The 17,669-nt window shown below is 39.7% G+C and overlaps 1 protein-coding gene across 1 annotated transcript; it reads left to right on the top strand.

The window, feature by feature from the left end:
* Positions 1-2,393: 2,393 nt before the first annotated feature.
* cmn (calymmin) lies at positions 2,394-17,651 on the top strand. Its single transcript, XM_085762324.1, has 49 exons — positions 2,394-2,473; positions 4,334-4,384; positions 4,506-4,559; positions 4,645-4,704; positions 4,788-4,838; positions 4,923-4,967; positions 5,055-5,105; positions 5,331-5,429; positions 5,511-5,555; positions 5,877-5,927; positions 6,126-6,176; positions 6,481-6,531; positions 6,629-6,679; positions 6,768-6,836; positions 6,914-6,961; positions 7,053-7,133; positions 7,242-7,277; positions 7,395-7,442; positions 7,529-7,573; positions 7,711-7,752; positions 7,884-7,925; positions 8,008-8,055; positions 8,859-8,951; positions 9,037-9,474; positions 11,745-11,801; positions 11,923-11,976; positions 12,303-12,389; positions 12,532-12,591; positions 13,015-13,068; positions 13,183-13,218; positions 13,324-13,380; positions 13,502-13,540; positions 13,685-13,735; positions 13,819-13,854; positions 13,980-14,036; positions 14,309-14,377; positions 14,529-14,597; positions 14,809-14,868; positions 15,080-15,151; positions 15,263-15,334; positions 15,707-15,772; positions 15,854-15,925; positions 16,025-16,093; positions 16,192-16,254; positions 16,335-16,400; positions 16,488-16,526; positions 16,601-16,885; positions 17,055-17,111; positions 17,200-17,651. The coding sequence occupies exons 1-49, from the start codon at positions 2,407-2,409 to the stop codon at positions 17,202-17,204; spliced, it is 3,369 nt and encodes a 1,122-aa protein (XP_085618450.1). The 5' UTR covers positions 2,394-2,406; the 3' UTR covers positions 17,205-17,651.
* Positions 17,652-17,669: the final 18 nt, after the last annotated feature.

The raw sequence follows: 17,669 nt of genomic DNA, 5'->3' as shown, positions 1-17,669 counted from the left end.
CCAAACTAAACAGCAACAGGAGATGTTGTTCCTCTGTTCAAGAGTGAAATCAGACAGTGTTTATATGAAACTTTTAAGACTGAGAAGTTTCTCTAGAATCAACATTTTAGAAGTGTTGCGTAGAAGAGCACAAAGTCGTTTCATTTCCGCTCGAGCGCTGCTCACAGTGGAGGGTAAATCATCTGGTAATGCTTTGATATTTAACATGTCATCTCTCCATCATCATATATATTGACTCTCACTGTGTCTGCAGCTGTCAGTCTGTTTGTCTGCAGCAGGTTTAAAGCAACATTGTCGTCAAGTGAAGTTGCCAACCAGCTTTGGACACTCAACAGTTGGCAGATTCCACTGGCTGCAAACCAAACCACTGAGTCAGAGCCTGGTTGGCCGGCCTCCGTAGAGCAGCTGCACACATCTGGGCAGGGGTGCACATTACATTGTGGACATGGTTGTTTGCAGTCAGGGAATCCTTGTTGAACAGTTGTTGCTCTGTGGTCTTGAGCCCCCACATTTTCTTTCTTTATTTTTTTCCATGTTACACAGAGCGACACACTAACATCCTGACCAGCAGCTCAAGCCAAACCACAGCACTGGAGCGGTGAGAAGCAGCGTCAACAGTAACAACTGTCTCATTACACAAATGGACACAGGTTGGCGTTGTATCAAATCATGACAGCTGTGTGTTTAAAATAGTTTTAGTACACGGTGCTGATTGTACAGGTGCCCAATGCAACAAATGTCAGTATCAAACACTCCAGTTGTATAGAAAATCGCCTCAATGTGATATTTATGGTAGATGTTGTGTATGCATGCTTTAAAACAAAGTATTACATCTGCATCCTATATTCATGTCCCTGTCATAGTGTCACCAAACAGGAAGTAATCTTTTGCTGAGTCATCATTTGATTTACAAGTTATTGTCCATCTAGTTTACAGTTAGAGGAACTTAACACATATTGGAAGCGTCAAGGGACCTCCTGACCTCACTGTGTGCAGTTCAAGTCAAAAATTAGTTTTTCTCTATTAGACTTTGTTAGATTTTTAAAATATTAATTGTGTGCTTAGATATTTTTTATAAAAATGCATGAGAATCCAGAGGAGCAGTAATGAATCAAAAGCTGCATTTGTTGCCATGTGGCTAAAAGTTAGACAGATGGTTTGTCAGTGGCATCAGACGTGCTGAGTGAGTTTGTTGAGAAGCCAAGTATGTGAGAGGTCTGGGTGGGCCGGGGAGCGGGACGTTAACCCCTCCTTGACCCCATAAGAAGAGGATTTGGACTTTAGGTGAGGAATCTATGTGAAAGGTGAGATATCTTTTCTTTTTTACCTGCTTTTTTCTTTAAATATACAAGGGGCCACTCTCATCCACCAACAGTGTGTGTGTGTGTGTGTATGGGCTGGGACCATGGAGACATTATGGGCTCAAAAGAGGCGTGAATAGAGGATGAAGCTCACTCACAGTTTCCATCATGTTACCCTTTAAAATGGCACCTAACGTCATCGTTGTCATAAAACCCATTCACAAATCAGACTGTATAGGCCAGACAGGTTGTACATAGTCACACATGTAATGAGTTTGCTAAATATTTCAGTACACTCAAATACATAAAACCTCCTATAAAAACTCTCCTTTAAAGTCAATATTGGAATGAACTGCTGCCTAGACGTTGCATGTATGTATTTGTGTTGTTTTGTCACCGGTGGGTGATTTATTAGCCTGTTTTGGCCCAGTTTCTGTTTGTTAACCAGTCTGCACTATATGTTTTTCCATGGCTGACTGCTGATATTAACCATTAAGTTGATTTTTAAAGCTTATTTAAATAGTTTAAGGTACACACACTCTCCAGGGGAACATGTTGTTAATAAATGCTTTGCAGCCTTGCATGACGTAAGGAGGCGCTGGCAAATATCATGAGGGCCAACAGCTTAAAGCAGAATATTGATACTACATAGATGAATTCCCTGTTGGGGATATTTACGGTCAGGGACTGGTGAGTTCTTAGTCCGTAAAAATCAGTGCAGAACAACCGTGGTCCTTTATGAGGCTGCTGTGATGCACCAGTTCATCACTCACTGTCCAATCTGGTGAACTCCCTCTTTTTGCTCCTCTGTCTCTCTCTTCAGTGTTAATGTGCTTTAAGTGCCCAATTATTCAGTTAGTGTGTGTGTACACCTCGGGTGTCTCTCCCAACAGGAGGAGGAGGGTGTGGAGACCAGGAGCATCTACAGGACGAGGTGGTGAGAGGAGGGGCCGCTCAGACCAGAGTGTATATTAGACCCTCACGTTCAGGGTACGTTGCCCAATCTGGAACATCTGCTTCAAGCCTCCTCATTCTCCTGCTGGGTCTAAACACATTTTGGGCTTTTTTCGTGTGTGTGTGTGTGTGTGTGTGCTCCAGGTCCACCATGTTGGGGCGACTACTACTCCAGGGTGCAGTGATCCTTGGGCTGGTGCAGACGGCATACACAGGTGGTGAGTGTCTGAGGTGCAGAGATCAAGGCCCCTGCTGTGTGAAACTCTGTCGGTTGTGTAGATTTAAATTATTTTGTATAGGGGTGTATTTTTTAAAATATGAAATGTTTTCATGACTCAGGCCGTGAATCAGTAATGTCAGTTAGTTCATGTAAAAGCTGCCAAATGTAAAGAAAATGGCATTGTTAGAGCCGATGCAAACACAAAGGTGACAAAAACATTGGACAGTTCATCCAGAAGTAGTGTAAATCAAACAGTTAAACTCTTCCATAATAAATTCAGCTGTGAGGTTTATTGTTTCTGGGACCATCTATGTCTCTGTACATCAGTCATAATTTTAAACCTCTCAGTCTCAGCTCCTGTGGTTCACATTATTTCCCTTATTGCTGTGTTTGATGAAAAGCTTCTCTCAAAGGAAATTATGTCAGAAAAAAAACCATATAAGTCTGAAAATGTGTCCATGTGCATCGTTTTTTTCTCTCAAATCTGTTGTTGGAGTTGGTTTCTTTACAGTATCCCACAGTAATGTCTGCTGTATGTGCTCACTTTTCTTTTATCCACTGTGATACTGTGTTTTTGCAGAATTCAACTCAATTATGTAAGACTCAATACATGGCTTTTATCTCAAATATATGTGGTCAGTTGAATGAAACGTTGGATTTGTACTCTTCAAACACCATCTACTCTAATACTGGAACTGAATTATGCAAAATTAGTCCTGTGTTGAGTCACAAATGATTTATCTCTGCCCTAAATGACATGTATATCTTTTTACAAACTGTGCTCACATCTTCTGCATTATTGTGTTTAAATGCTGTGACACTTCAGGCTCCAGTCTTGTGGAGTCCGAGTACAACCTGCTGATGAGATGAAGGAGAGATGAGACAAATGTCTTTCTGATGGTCGGGTTTGCCTGTCAAATTTCAAACAATCATGTTAAACCGAAATCTTAGCAACGTGAGCTGTGTAGCTCTTCCGTGTGGTTGGCCTTCGCCCAGCTTTTCTTACGATGATGCGAAGCAGCCGTATATTCTGTTTTCTCTTTAACCGACGGTCTCGGTTGGTGAAATCAAAGGCAGCTTGGCTTCAGTGGCAGCAGCCATCTAAATTTAACATCCCTCTGTGAGATGGGAAGAGAATGGTTTTACTGCTGGAATACAGTCACTCCACTGACAGTCCTCCTGAAAATGTTCGTCACACTCCAGACTCATCAACAAACTCAATTTAATAAAAGTTAATGTGATTCTTAATGTAATTCTAATTCAAGGAATTACTGGTGTTAGCAGACAGGACTGAACTTGACTTTTAGAAAGACATCAAATTTAAATAGAGCAAGGCAGAGATCATTTTAAGGTGGAATATTCCAATTTAAACCTCAATATGTGAAAAGAATAAATTTAACTAAAGCAAGCTATGTAAATTGGAAAAACAATCCAAAGTTCAATATTACTGCTAGCTCAGTTTTGAATTCAAAACTACTGTTACTGATTAAAACAAATTTACAAATTATAAGAATAATGATGATAAATTAAAAGAAAATCCAAAATATATAACCATACCCCAAGTCTGGAGTTATGTACTTACACGTACGCCTTTCTTCCACTTCTATCTTGTATAAAATCCTGATGACAATTACAATTTATGATTGAACTTTATGAGGCAAGACCCTGAGGCAAGACCCTCCCCAGTTATTCATAGATGAGTGATGAGATGTGTGAGTTAAAATCATACGGACTGAAGAAAAGCTGAAGAACAGATCATATTTTTAACAGCAACATGTTTAATCACATTTATTAGCACAATTGAATTTGTACCATAGTGACCTGGCAGTAGTCTTACATCACACATGTTGTGTTGAAGGTTACGGTGCTGCTTCTGGAGTATCCAATGGACAAGGGCCACAACCTCATGGTGAATCCATCATATTCCTAACTCTTATGCACTTTCTGTCTCTATGAAATATGAATTATTATTTCAGTTGTGGAAGGCTGACACACACCAAAACTTTAGTGTCATGTTTTTTATTTTTTAGGAAGGATACCCCAAAATGGTGGAGGTGTAGGAAGAATGCTGATGCCATCAAAAGGTAAGTTAACAGCATATCTTATTCTAAACAGCCCTGAACTCAACTGTTACTATGGTTTTGAGATTTTGTTACTTCTTTTTTTTAGGTGTGGGTCATGGAACGGGTGTACAAAATGGATATGGTAGATACCCAACAAAAGGAGTAGGTCAGTGATTACAGAGGGTGAATATTACATAAAATGCATACAGTTTGATCTTATTTGAGTAATTTTCATAATGTTGCACTCAGGTTATGGGCCAGGAGTTGGAGTTTCAAGTGCAAATGGAGCAAAATCTAATGGTAAATCTGTTTTCACATAACTATTGTACAAATTCAACACATTATCATTACATTTAACTTCTCCTTACCACATGTCTCAATAAGGATATGGAGCAGCAGTTGGTGCAGCCAATGGAGGAGGGATGAAAGGTATGTTTACTGTGTACCTGTAATCACTTTAAAGCAAATCATCAGATCATATGGTGGATATAACGATTTAGCATTTTGTTTTCCAAGGCTATGGAGCAGCAGCTGGTGTGACGAATGGACAGGGTGGGAAACCACAGGGTAGGTGGACATAAATCCTCATAAAACCTCAGCTCAGACAAAAAAAAAAGTCCAGAACATAAAGATTTTCCTGCATGTGTTTCAAGCTAATGCTCAAACAAAAGGCTTAAAAAGTAGATGTTAAAAGTTGGTTGCAGAATGTCTTACAGTTTCAAAATGTGTCACTTTTTCCCCACTAACCTGTATCTCTTCGTGCATTGTATTTAACTATCTAATCTAATCCAGGAGGAAATCCAGCAGTTTTACCCGGTGGAAATGGAGCTAAATCCAATGGATATGGTGTTCAGGCCGGCACAGCCAGTGGACAACAACTGAAAGGCAACGGTATGATGCTTTGAACACATCCGTACTACACTCATAACTGAGACACAACACTGTTCAGTTTAAATATTCATTATGTTACAGGCTATGGTGCTCAAGCTGGTGGATATGGTGGACAAGGAACAAAAGGCAACGGTATTTTACATGTGATGATGTACTAAATGATATTTTAGTTGAGGAATAGCCTATCATGCTTCCTATGTGATGTGATTTATTTTAAATTAGCCCCTCACATTCACAGAAATAGACTTGTTGTTATCTGTTGAATTTAAACTCATACAGTCTCTTTAATCTTCAGGTTATGGAGTCCCTGCTGCTGTTGCACCAAATGGAAACAGAGGCCATCTGAATGGTAAGTCCACAGTTTCAGCTTTTTTATAAGACTCCCAAAAACTCGATCTAATGAGCTAATGAGTGTCTTGGTTTTATCTGGCCCTCACTGGCTTTTAGGTTATGGTCCTGCAGCTGGTGTTCTTGGTGGAAATGGACGTAAACCCAGTGGTGAGTGAATACTGATAATTATTCTCTGTTCAATATATTATGGAAAGCAATACCCCTTAATTTGTAGTATCTCAAAATACCAAGCAGCACAAATAAACCTTAAATAATTAATTCAGCTGAGGCATTTATATGAAGTTTTGTTTTTCACTATTAAATTTGATGAGCAGAATAGAAAACATTTGTCTGTTGTCTCTACAGGCAATGGTGCTGCAGCTGCTGCGCATAATGGACATGCAACAAAAGGCAACGGTAGCTCCTCCATTTTCATACTATATCTGTGTTTATTGATTCAGATTAATAATGAAATTAATGATAAATATACTAACACAAACAGATGCACATTTATGAAGAGCACCATGCTGTAGCGAGTTCCTATAGTGCTGTATTAATTAAAACCTCTGTCTGTCAGGTTATGGTGCTGCAGCTGGAGCCAGAGTACCTAATGTAAATGTGGCTAAAACGAATGGTAATGTATGCAAAAACCAAACTTTAAAACACATTTTAATAAACAAGTGTGAGCAGTTGTATCACATCTTTCCTAATTTACCTCCAGGTCAAGGTGTTGCAGGTGTCCCATCCAATGGTAATGGAGCAAGACCAAATGGTGAGATATGGCAATGGGCAGCCTGAGGTATAAAACATGTTCTTTTGTTTTACTATATGAAACATAAGCTTGTCTGTGTATTCAAAAGGACAGGGAGGAGCTGGAAATAAACCCGTGAAGGGATATGGCCAACCAATTTATGGGGCAGGTAATTCATCCTCTGCTGCTTTCTTGTATTTCTCGTCAAACATTCATTTTGACACACAATTGATACATCTGTCCTCCGATGATTTAAGGTCCAGGGGCAGGAATGGGACCCTCCAGAGGTCTTGGAGTACCTCAGCTTGCCAGGAACCAAGGGAAAGGTGAGTGAAAGTTATGACACAGAACTGAGGTCACCTCCTAAAACACCATTAATAACGGTCTTAATCTGTTCCTCCAGCATATGGCGGTAACGGTTTTAATGGTTATGGAGCTCAGCCCATGGGAGGTGAGTCATACAGCATTGATTTCACTTAACGGATACTGTGGTGAATACATCATAAATTCTTTATATTAATATGTGTACACTCTATTCACAGGGTACAATGGCGGCTATGGCCATGCAGGTTTGGGTCTTGGACCTCAGTATGGAAATGGAGGAATGAAGGGACCGAAGCAAGGTAGGAATATCTCCACTGTTTATTGAAAATATACGATTCTGGTTGTTTTCATATTTTGAGATGACATGGCCTTCTGTACAATTCCCTGGACTGATTTGATCATTTCAGGATACAGTGGTGCAGCTGGTGTGTCCAATGGACAAGGTGCAAAAGCCAATGGTAAATTCATAAATATTATATAACATAAAACGTAATAAAATTGCATGCAGGAAAGGGAAACTATTAGAAGCATCTGAAATCATGTTGTTGTTAAATGTACAGGTTATGCAGGAGCCAGAGCCCCTAATGGAAATGGAGCCAGGCCAAATGGTGGGTCAACATGCAAGAATTGTTGTTGCTTACTATTACATTTATAGTAAGTTTAATATTATTTTATCTATCCATGTAACTTTTAGGGTATGGACACCCAAGTGGTGGAGCTAGCAAGCCAGCAAAACCAGGTAAGAGCAACATCACAATCAATCACATAGATATAATTATTTTGTTAAAACATGTTACTTTTCTTGTAAGATGAGATTCTTAGGCAACCTAATGATTTTAATAACTCTGTCTTTTTTTTTTTTTTTTTTTTTTTTAGGGTATGGCAACTTCCCAAATGGGTATGGTGCCAAAGTCAATGGTGAGACCTACTTTTCTCTTTTCATTTATTGATCCAAACTTATACAGTATCTAAGTGAATTCTTTATTGTCCTGAAACGGGCAAATGTTGTTGTATCTGAATCAAATGATAAATCTATGAATGTCCTACAGGTTATGGAGCCAACAGAGGAGCTGGAATGAGACCCCAACCAGGTACTACTTTTTATTTCAAACATACCAAAATAAATAGGAAGTGAGGTGTAGATCTTTCTTTGATGAGTAATTTTCTCTCTAGGTTATGGAAATGGAGCTGTCCCCAATGGATATGGAAATAAACCCAATGGTAATAGATGTCTGATTTTGTTGAATGATAACTGTGGTTTAGTGTCATGGTATTTATGTAATATTGTGTTTTGACCTGAGGTTATGGAGCTGCAGCTGGAGCTGGTGTTCCCAATGGATATGCACCCAAACCCAACGGTACATCCTGTTACTAATATGCACCTTACATAAAGTAATAATTGGTTTACTATCATTATATTGGAACTGTCAACACTTAAAACTATAACAAGTGAAATACAGTGCACATTATTGTATTTCTTTTCAGGAATATGAGTAATGTGTTTGTCAGTGTCAAAATATATATTATTTAACAGATTATACTTGTCATTTAGCTATTAATTATTAAAAAGAGGCCCTGTAGCTTGCATTTCATTTTGGTACAGAAGTGCAATACATCTCTTCACTTTGCTTTCTGAATTCCAGTCTCATTTCAATCTGGCCTGTAAAATTTATATCACAGTGAAAACTTATTATTTCAGATATCACAAACAGAAATGCTAAATAAATGTAATTTTCACCTGTTTTCATTTAATTATCACCTCATAAATATTCATATAAAAGGTCATTTAGACTACAGTTTGAATTTTTTCATATTTTCTCTCCAGGTCATGGAGTTAGAAATGGTGCTGCACTCGGTGGATATGGGGCTAAACTGAATGGTGAGCTCCAGCTATCTGAATTTATTTGAAGTCAGAGTTCTTCATGGTTTCTGAGTCTTATTCGTTAGAGATAATTCTATGATAGTCAGTTTATCTCTGCCTGAGACGGTGTCATTATAATCACTTTGTGACACATGGATTGCAGGATACGGAGGGCCAAGCAGAGGCGCAAACCCACAAACTACCAAAGGAGTCGGATCAGTGTCCCCCAGTGAAGGAACTAAGTCGCTGGGCAACGGTAGGCTGTTGTAAATTATGCCTGTGGTGGTTTCCAAATTAAAATAGTTTACGGTTTCACATCTTCATCTTTGTCTGGTTCTCAGGTTACGGCATGATGCCAAATGGGATGGGTACAAAAGGCGCAGTTGCTTCCAATGGCATGGGCCTAAAAGGTGGCGATCTCTCACCTGAGCAGTCAAGTGCAGCACCTCAACAAGCAATAACTCAAGGTGCAGCGCCTGCTGTCCCTGACCCAACCAGTGGTATCCTTGTTATGGTGACACAGGACAGATTTCAGAAGCTGCCTTTGCCGGTGCCACAAGGAAAAAGCTACAAACAGATGCCTCTAATCCCTCTGGCTACACCGCCACCAGCACCAGCGTTCGCTCAGGGCATCGACCCAAAGTTTGCACTTGAGCCCACAGCTGGGCCTGCAGCCCTGGGTCCACAGGGCAAGGGTCCGAAGACAGCCACATCTGGACCTGCACAAGTGGTTCCCCAGAGTCACCCAGCACCAGAGCCTGAAGCCGTGCTTCCTCAAGGCAAGTTCCCCACCCTTCCCTCACTGCTGCACCCTCACCCCCACCCCCAAAACCTGTGCAAACTGATGCTGAAATGATACCTGGGTATATGCACCTTTTGATATGTGCTATGGAGTGTCAGTGTGTTTGGTTTAACTTTCTCAAAATGCTTTGCAGTTATAACAATACTGAATGATGTCAAGTGATGTACTAGTTTATTTTTCATCTAAAAATTCATTGTGAATCACTGTACATTTGTGTCACTGTGCACAACTGGGAGAATTACACAAATTATATTTTTTATAATTCATTAAAGCAGAAGTAAGCGATCCGGTGGTTTTGGCTAACTTCCTGTCAGCTGATGGAGTTAGCAGTCCCCGCCCTCGTCCCTACGTCACCACATTCACGCGCATCCCTTGGCTGCACACACAGAGAGGACCGCCCCTTTATGCCGTTCTCTCTCCTCATTGGATAAAGGTTGTAGGATACAAGGAAAGTTTTCTCCTCGGCTTACAGCAGAGCAGAGTGACTGACAGACCCGTGTTTCGGACCAAACACTCTATAGAAGTGATTGCTGTCGGAAGATAGAACTATTTAAGACTTACATTAACACAAACATTCCGCTTACTTCTGCTTTAATGGAAAAGTACATGAGATGATATTATGACTGTAGACTGTCAGCTTTCTGCCACTTCATTTCTCTACTCACTTGTGTGAGTAGGATTTTTGTTTACATTCTGTTTTTAGGAATGAACGTATGGGTACAGTATTATTTACGTAAAATGATATGTGGATATAAATGTTGTTACAATGTATGGCCTCTAGGTTATGTGACTGGAAGTGCTGTGCCCGAGCAAAAAGGTGCAGAGCCAGACGCTGTGTTTGGGGTAGACAGCACCAGTGAGGGAGATGCTGTCCCTGAAAGCACCACAGCCGTGAAAACCAAAGCTGTTCCTGAAACAGTGGCAGCTAACGGTGCAGGGAGCGTCATCCCTGAAGAGGCACTGGCTGTGGGATCACCTGAGGTTGTACCTGAAGAAGCAAACATCAAGAGTCAGTCTGAGGCAGCACCCGTCAGCCTCGGGGTCAAAGGTCTCCCTACAGGGGAAACTGGGGCAGCTGGTAAACTTAAGTCTTGAAACGTGTTGGACTGCATGTGTAAATGTCGACTGAAATCTGTGTTTGTCCTAACTCCAGTCTGTTGGTGAATTATGGGCTTTATGATCACTGGAATGTCTGACAGGATTCATCAGACTGAAAGATGATGTTGTGTTTATGGCTAGAAATCACTTGAACTTACTTAAGTAATGCTTCGACAATCTTAGCAACATCCAAAATTTTATATTATGTATTTACATCAAATACTATGTGAACCCATTATAGTGTAGCCTATTTTAAATACCATACTATTTAAAATACTATAGGGTTAATATGAGTAGAGACGGAGAAATCCCGACTTGAGAGTGAATTCTAGCCAGTTCCCGTGGTTTGTACCATTTAGTTGTACAGTTTTTATGTTTGTGTATGTTTTTGTGTTGCATGCTCTTCTCTGCTGTGTCAGCAGATGACCAATAACTTGTGTTGATATGTGCTCATCTCTTGGTGTTTTCTTGTTGAAACTCTCACCCAACGTTGTTATATTCAACATGTCACTTTGAAAGTAATGTTTTTGGGAAATGTGCTTATTTGCTTTCTTGTTGAAAGGTATTTAAGATTATATAACTCTGTTAAAATGTACTGAAAAGCTGTGGTTAGCTATTTGCCTAGCTTTGCATAAAGACTGACAACAATGGAAACAAACTAAACATATAACATGTTACTAAGTGAACGTTAGAGCTGCCTGCAGGTGTATTTTGTTACTTTTAGGCAGAACCAAGGTTAGCTGTTTCCCTCCTGCTTGAAGTCTTTATGCTACACTAAAGTAAGATAACTGGATACATTTGAAGCAAGAAAGTGATTGAGGGAATTTCCCAAATGTCAAACTATTCTAATAATGTTTGTAGCTGGTTGAGAATTAACTAATATGAATGTTAAGTTGTGTTTCTTGTGATATTTCTACTTTTTGTTAATAATGTCTAATTGTTGTTTCTAATAATCCTTATACATTTCAATTGGTGCCTTTGGTGCATGTGCTATACTGTGTCTTTTGTTTCCCCTTTAATTGAAGATATCAGTCCTTATTAAATGATGTTGCATGTGTAAATTATTTTAAGGCGATGTAATAGATGGGTCATTTCCAACCAAGCCCTGATTTTTTTTTTTTTTTTTTGCTCTGTTCTTCTGCCTTTTAGTGAACGGAGGGGGAGCTTCAGTGTCCAAGGGACAGGGGGCTAAATCAACCAAACCCGGTAAATATCTCTGTGCTGTTGAGGAACAATTAGAGAAGCCTGACATGATGCCCCACTTCCAGGGATCTGTGTGTTTCACCAGTGTGTTTATAATACATATTTACATGCATGTTTATTCTAGACTGTGGACCATCCGGAGTACCAAATGGACAATGGATGAAAATACCAAGACCAGGTAAACTGAGACTATTACATTTTAATGTATGCACCTCAGTGACTACCATACAGTGGTTTTAATGACTTGCTAAAATGTGTTATGCCAAGACTTGGGACAGATTTTAAGTGCTTAACTGAGACAATGAAGGCAGAAAGCAGATTTTAAACTAACACCTATTGTATTTGTTTGGTCTCTGCCTTGCATTTGAGTCAGACAGATGACACATAATTTTTTCTTTGTCATTTAATGTGATATTTCAGGTGCTGGAGCATACACTGGCACAAAAATATACGTGGTTAAATGCACAACAGTTTATTATATACAATTCTTTCATTTGTTTTGAGGTTATGGAGCAGGAGCAGGAGCAGGAGCTGGAGCTGGAGCAGGAGCAGGAGCTGGAGGTCCAACTAGATATGGTGCTAAACCCAATGGTAAATCTGTTGTATCTTTTATTCTCACAACTAGATATGGTGCTAAACCCAATGGTAAATCTGTTGTATCTTTTATTCTCACCATTGATATGCATGATGTAGGGCCTGGCAACAGTTTAACAGATATGATGTCATTGTTTAGGATACGGTGCCGGTGCAGGAGGAGGATATCCAAATGGTGGAGCTAAATCAAACAAACCAGGTACCTGGGAAAACAACAAACTTTCATGGTTATGATTATTATATTATGATGTGTGCCTCGTGTTGTTTCACCAAACAATTTCAGATTATGCTGCTGAGACATCTAAATGAGTTATTGTGTGCTTTTTACACTTGACTTCAGACCAAACAGTATTTGGCTTTGTTAGAGGCTCATTTAGAAAACTTGTCCAACATAACACATAATTAACAGCAGATAATATCTTCCCTTTGGCCTCATCAGACTGCTACGCCCTGAAGCACTGGCTTTAATAAAAAATGTAAACAGAAAATATAAAAAGCATAATAACTAAGATTTATTTTGACCTAGTAACTATTCATTTATTTAACTGTATATATCCTGTGTGTATTTTTTATTTTATTGTTGAAGAATTGGTGAAGACTGTATTTATCTGTTTATCCAAAGGTCAAGGAGTAGGAGGCTTCACTGGCCCCAGCCTCAGCAATGGATATGGAGCAGGTAATATTTACTACAAATAGAGTATAAACATACAGTGAAGCATGTGCTGTGACATTTCCTTTGTCTTTCACTTCCAAGGATATTTAAATGTTCCTTCTTGTTTTACATGTTCAGGTAGATATCCTTATGCAGGGAACCCTAAGCTGCCTGGTGAGTGGATTTTTCCCCATTGTGAGAAATTCATCCCCAAAAAAGGCACAGAAATAATTTTATTTCCACATGTGGGATTCATTTTCAGAATTTCTTTGCTTTCAGGTTATGGACAAGGAGCGTATCTTGGTGCTGGATTTGGAAATGGAAACTCATATGGAGGTGCGCTTTAAAAATATACACTAGAAGTTAGCTTTGAACTGAATCAGTCAGGCAGGTCTGCTGTAGTGTTGTGAATTGAGGTGTTGGATGCCTAAAAACCGTTCTGCCATTTCCATCTTAGGACATCCAGGTGTGGTTGAAGCAGGCAAATCCAAATCAGGTAGCTTCAATGTTGTTAAAGTATAAAATCAATGGATTACATAAAATACAATAAATCTATAATGATATTTATTCATATAGCTACGTTACTGAGCTCACCCTTGGTTCTGTGCACTGAGTAGTTCACGATGTCTTTTCTTTGCAGGGTATGGAAATGGAAATGGCTACAGTGCCGGTGTACAGCCTGACTACGCAAGTAAGAGGAATTATATACATTTTAACTTGACAATAATATGTTTCATAGAATCAGAGTAAAAGTCACTGCGCGTCTTTCCGCAGGTCTTGGCCAGGGTGCACCCACTGATGCCAAATCAGGTATGACATAGTTTAACAGAGACGATTATTTGAAGAGAAGTCTGAGACAGGAGTGCAAGAAATTAGACCAGTTACCTGTGCATGGTGAAACAGATAGAATCTGTGATTTGCTGCTGATTTTACAGGTGGTGCCAAACAGATTCCTTACAATGGAGCTCCAGTAGTTCCTGTTGGACTAGATGGTAAGACCATGCCAACACTTAAAATCATTTGTGACCTATAGGTTTTAAGTGGTTAGAAACTAAAGTGAAACTGTTCAGGCAGGTCAGCTCAGAAAAATGCTGTCGATGCTTCCATACTTACAAAAAAACATGATCTTAAAATGCATGTTAGCATATTCATCTTCATTTCCATTTTATGTATTTCACACAGATCAGAATAAAGTATGAGTAAAGGCATTTTGAGGTGTAAAAATGAACAGATGTGATGCACCAACTGTTCCTTGTTTTTGCAGGAATTAGTCAGTTTGAGCCTCAGTCTGCCGGCCTGGGTCCAAACGGCAAATTCAGCAGCATGTATGGTGGTATGTATAATTTAACACATTCAAATCATTACTAACACAATAAATGAAAAATACTGTCTTTTTAGAAATGATGAGCATACATACACCATTACAGTATCTTGAACATTTTTAAAGCAACGCACAAGAACCAAAACGTCTTCCAATGTTATAGGAATGGGTGGTTTGCCTTTTGGGGGTCAGACACTGGGAATGGATGCAAAGAAATCGAACGCCAAGTACGGTGAGTCCTCCATGGTCACACTCATTACACAAATCACTACAACATAATGAAGCTTTAAAAGGAGAGGGGAGCTGTGTTCATGGCTTGACGAGTTTCTCATTAATAAAACTCTACCCACCGTGATGGACAGAAATGTAAAATCCTTAAACCAAGTTCCTTTTCTCATTGTTCATTTGCCAACCGACTCACTGCTTTCCTCACTCTCATGTAGGCATTGGTGGTTTACAGTTTGGTGGACAGCCCCACAGCGCAGGAACTGCCGGAAAGTATGGTACGTCCATGTTACTGTTGCACGGTTTAATTTGACTTGTGTTTGTTAGATGCACCAAAATGTTAACTTTCCACAAATGTGACTGTCCAGCCCATTTAGAATAAATGGTCATATGCAGCTTGTGTCTAAACTCTTTGCCTCAGTTCCTCCTGTCTTGAGCGATCAGAGGTCATGTGATCGTTTATACAGTTTTTGCTTCATCTCTGCTCAGGATATGGAGGTCTTCCCAATGGTGGGCAACTTGTTGGTCTTGGCAATAATGGAAATACAGCCGGTAAATATGGTGAGTGAATACCTCTGTCTCAGTTGTTGTTTACGTCGTCTCACACTAAAAGTTCCTCCCATGAACCTTTTATCATTTGTCTACTGTGTCCATCTTTCTCCTCCACTGCAGGTTATGGAAGAATGCCTTATGAAGCTCAACCAGCTGGACTGAGCCCTGAAGCCAAATCTACTGGAAGATACGGTAGAAACCTTTAAAGTTTTAGCAATTACACTCATTAGTTTTCCAGTATGGCAAATATAAAGCTAATGGAAGCAGCTGCCTTTAGCTTTTGTACAGATTCAACAAACAAGACAAAATATGAATGAGTTTCGAGTTACTTAATGGTGGCTGTACCTTCGTACTGCACCAGGCTTCACACAGGACGGTTAACAACAGTGCAGTAAATTGCACTGCACACGATTTTATTTTTTTCTATCTTGGCTATGAAACAATAGGACCAGCTGGATTTGTAGACAGACATACTCAAAGCTTTGCATGCAGCTTTTGTGATTGTTATTATGTTATTTTAGTTTAGCCCTAATTTATTTAGTGAATTATACATTTTTTTCCAAGGTCTGGCTGGGACACAATATCAACCTGAAGCTCTGGGACTTAATGGGAAATTAACAAGCAAATATGGTAAGATCCAACAAACACATCTACCTACTACATGTCATTTATTTATCTGTTTATTGTATTTAACTTAACTTTCCTGCTAAGGTGGCGGTGAAGTTCCCTATGCACCACAAGCTCTTGGTTTTGGGGGTGGAGCTAAATCGTCTGGGAAATATGGTACATCCCTATTAGTTTTTTGTTTTTTTTAAATCTTTTTTTCATTAGTCTTTTTTTCACAGGCATGTTTAACATGATTTCATGTCAACTTCTTTGCAGGTAACCAGGGAGTGCACCAGTCACAGCCCCTTGAATCTGCCTCTCAGGGCAGATCTATGGGAGAATACGGTATTTGTCCATTTGTGCTACTTGTTGCCTGATGAGTGAGATGAGGTTAGAAATGTGCAAACAAATTGTACATTTATCTCTTCTCTTGCCTTAAACAGACACAGCTGGTTTACCGTATGAGTCCCTGCCTGTTGAACCAGAGTCAGCTGGGAAATCTTACGGTGCGTCAGGTGAAGATGTTTCTTTTTCGGCACAAATATACTGCAGTCTCATCTCATCTGTTATATCTCTGATCTCTTAGTTAAGGGGGAGATACCCACTCCAGCTGTTGCAGTGGAAGGCGAGAGGATGTCTGTTGACAGATATGGTAAAGTATTGTGTGTGTTTCCACATTGTTCCCTCATGTGGCTCCATTGATTTCAGGTATGTTTAGCTGTTATCTGTGTATTTTCAGAAAATGTGGGCTACCTAAATGGACACGTGCAACCTGAAGGTAAAAGCAGAAACACTTTATTCATTATTTATCTCATAGATAATGAATTAACAACAATGAACTTTCCTCCGTAGTTGTAGCTTTTCCTGCAGCAGCCACTCCCAGCCCCGGCCTGGCCTACCCCTCAGTCCCGTCCTACCTGCCTGCAGAGTCCTTCAGCCATGATGTGGTTCCAGGAGCGGGTGTTGAAGACCTGCCTGATCCGGCGGGCACCGCCAGCCTCGGCCTCGACGCTGCAGCCGCCACAGAGACGCAGGGTGTGGTTCAGGGGCCCGAGCAGCCCGACGACATGACACAACAGCAGCTGCCTCGTCAGATACACATTCAACAGCATCTCAAACTGCATTTTCACCCACAAGGTAAATCCTGCTCAATTTATCACTGAATTTACTAAAAAATGTGTGGAAAAAGTTAAACATTTTCAAGATTTTTTATAAATATTTGAATCCAGGGAGAGGCTGTAAACTTGCTTTGTAGTAATATGTACTTCTGTGTAACACTTTGTTACTTCCCTGTCTTTGTCTCCAGGTGCAAAGAATGGAAAGTATGATTTGAATGGCTTCTTTGGGAACAGTGGCTATCAAGGTGAGAACAGACTCAAGCTGAAACATAGCTGAGTGTTTTTACTAAACCATCTGACTCATCTTTGCTCTCTACTCTTTTCTCCACACAGGTTAACCATGATGACAACGACAAGTTTAACTTCTTTTTCTGTCATTGTATATTTTGTTTTTGATAGTTTAATTATTGTATTATTTTTACTTCCCCTATTTGTCAAATAGCTCTGGTAGTCATGTGTTTGTGTTCGCTTGTAAGTCTAGAGATAAAATGACATTTACAGACTTTGAGTTGTTAGGTTTTACTGTTACTCTTTATATATTTACCTTTTTGTCCTGCACTTACTCTTCACTGTACATACAAAGACGTGGTTGTTGGAGGCTGCTGCATGTTTTCAGTGATTTCATTGAATCTGTCAGTTTTGCCTGGATGTTCTCAACTCAAAATATTTCTATAAAACCTAATTCAGTCTAATTTATTTTGCACAGGAAAGGGGTTTTTACTACTTGTGGCAAGCATCTGTTTATTATTGTACAGTATTTGATTAAAATAAAACCACCAAAGAATTCCAACAGTGAAACTATT

This window comes from Trachurus japonicus, chromosome 19, assembly GCF_045865225.1.
Source record: "Trachurus japonicus isolate A0001 chromosome 19, Traja_1.0".
NCBI lineage: Eukaryota > Metazoa > Chordata > Actinopteri > Carangiformes > Carangidae > Trachurus > Trachurus japonicus.
This window is presented reverse-complemented; position numbering and strand designations above follow the sequence as displayed.

Coding starts and splice junctions, on each gene's coding strand:
- cmn (XM_085762324.1), top strand. CDS start 2,407: ATGTTGGGGCGACTACTACTCCAGGGTGCAGTGATCCTTGGGCTGGTG. Junction 6,177..6,480: donor ACATGCAACAAAAGGCAACG/GTAGCTCCTCCA, acceptor ATTTACCTCCAG/GTCAAGGTGTTGCAGGTGTC. Junction 6,962..7,052: donor TGGAGCTCAGCCCATGGGAG/GTGAGTCATACA, acceptor CTCTATTCACAG/GGTACAATGGCGGCTATGGC.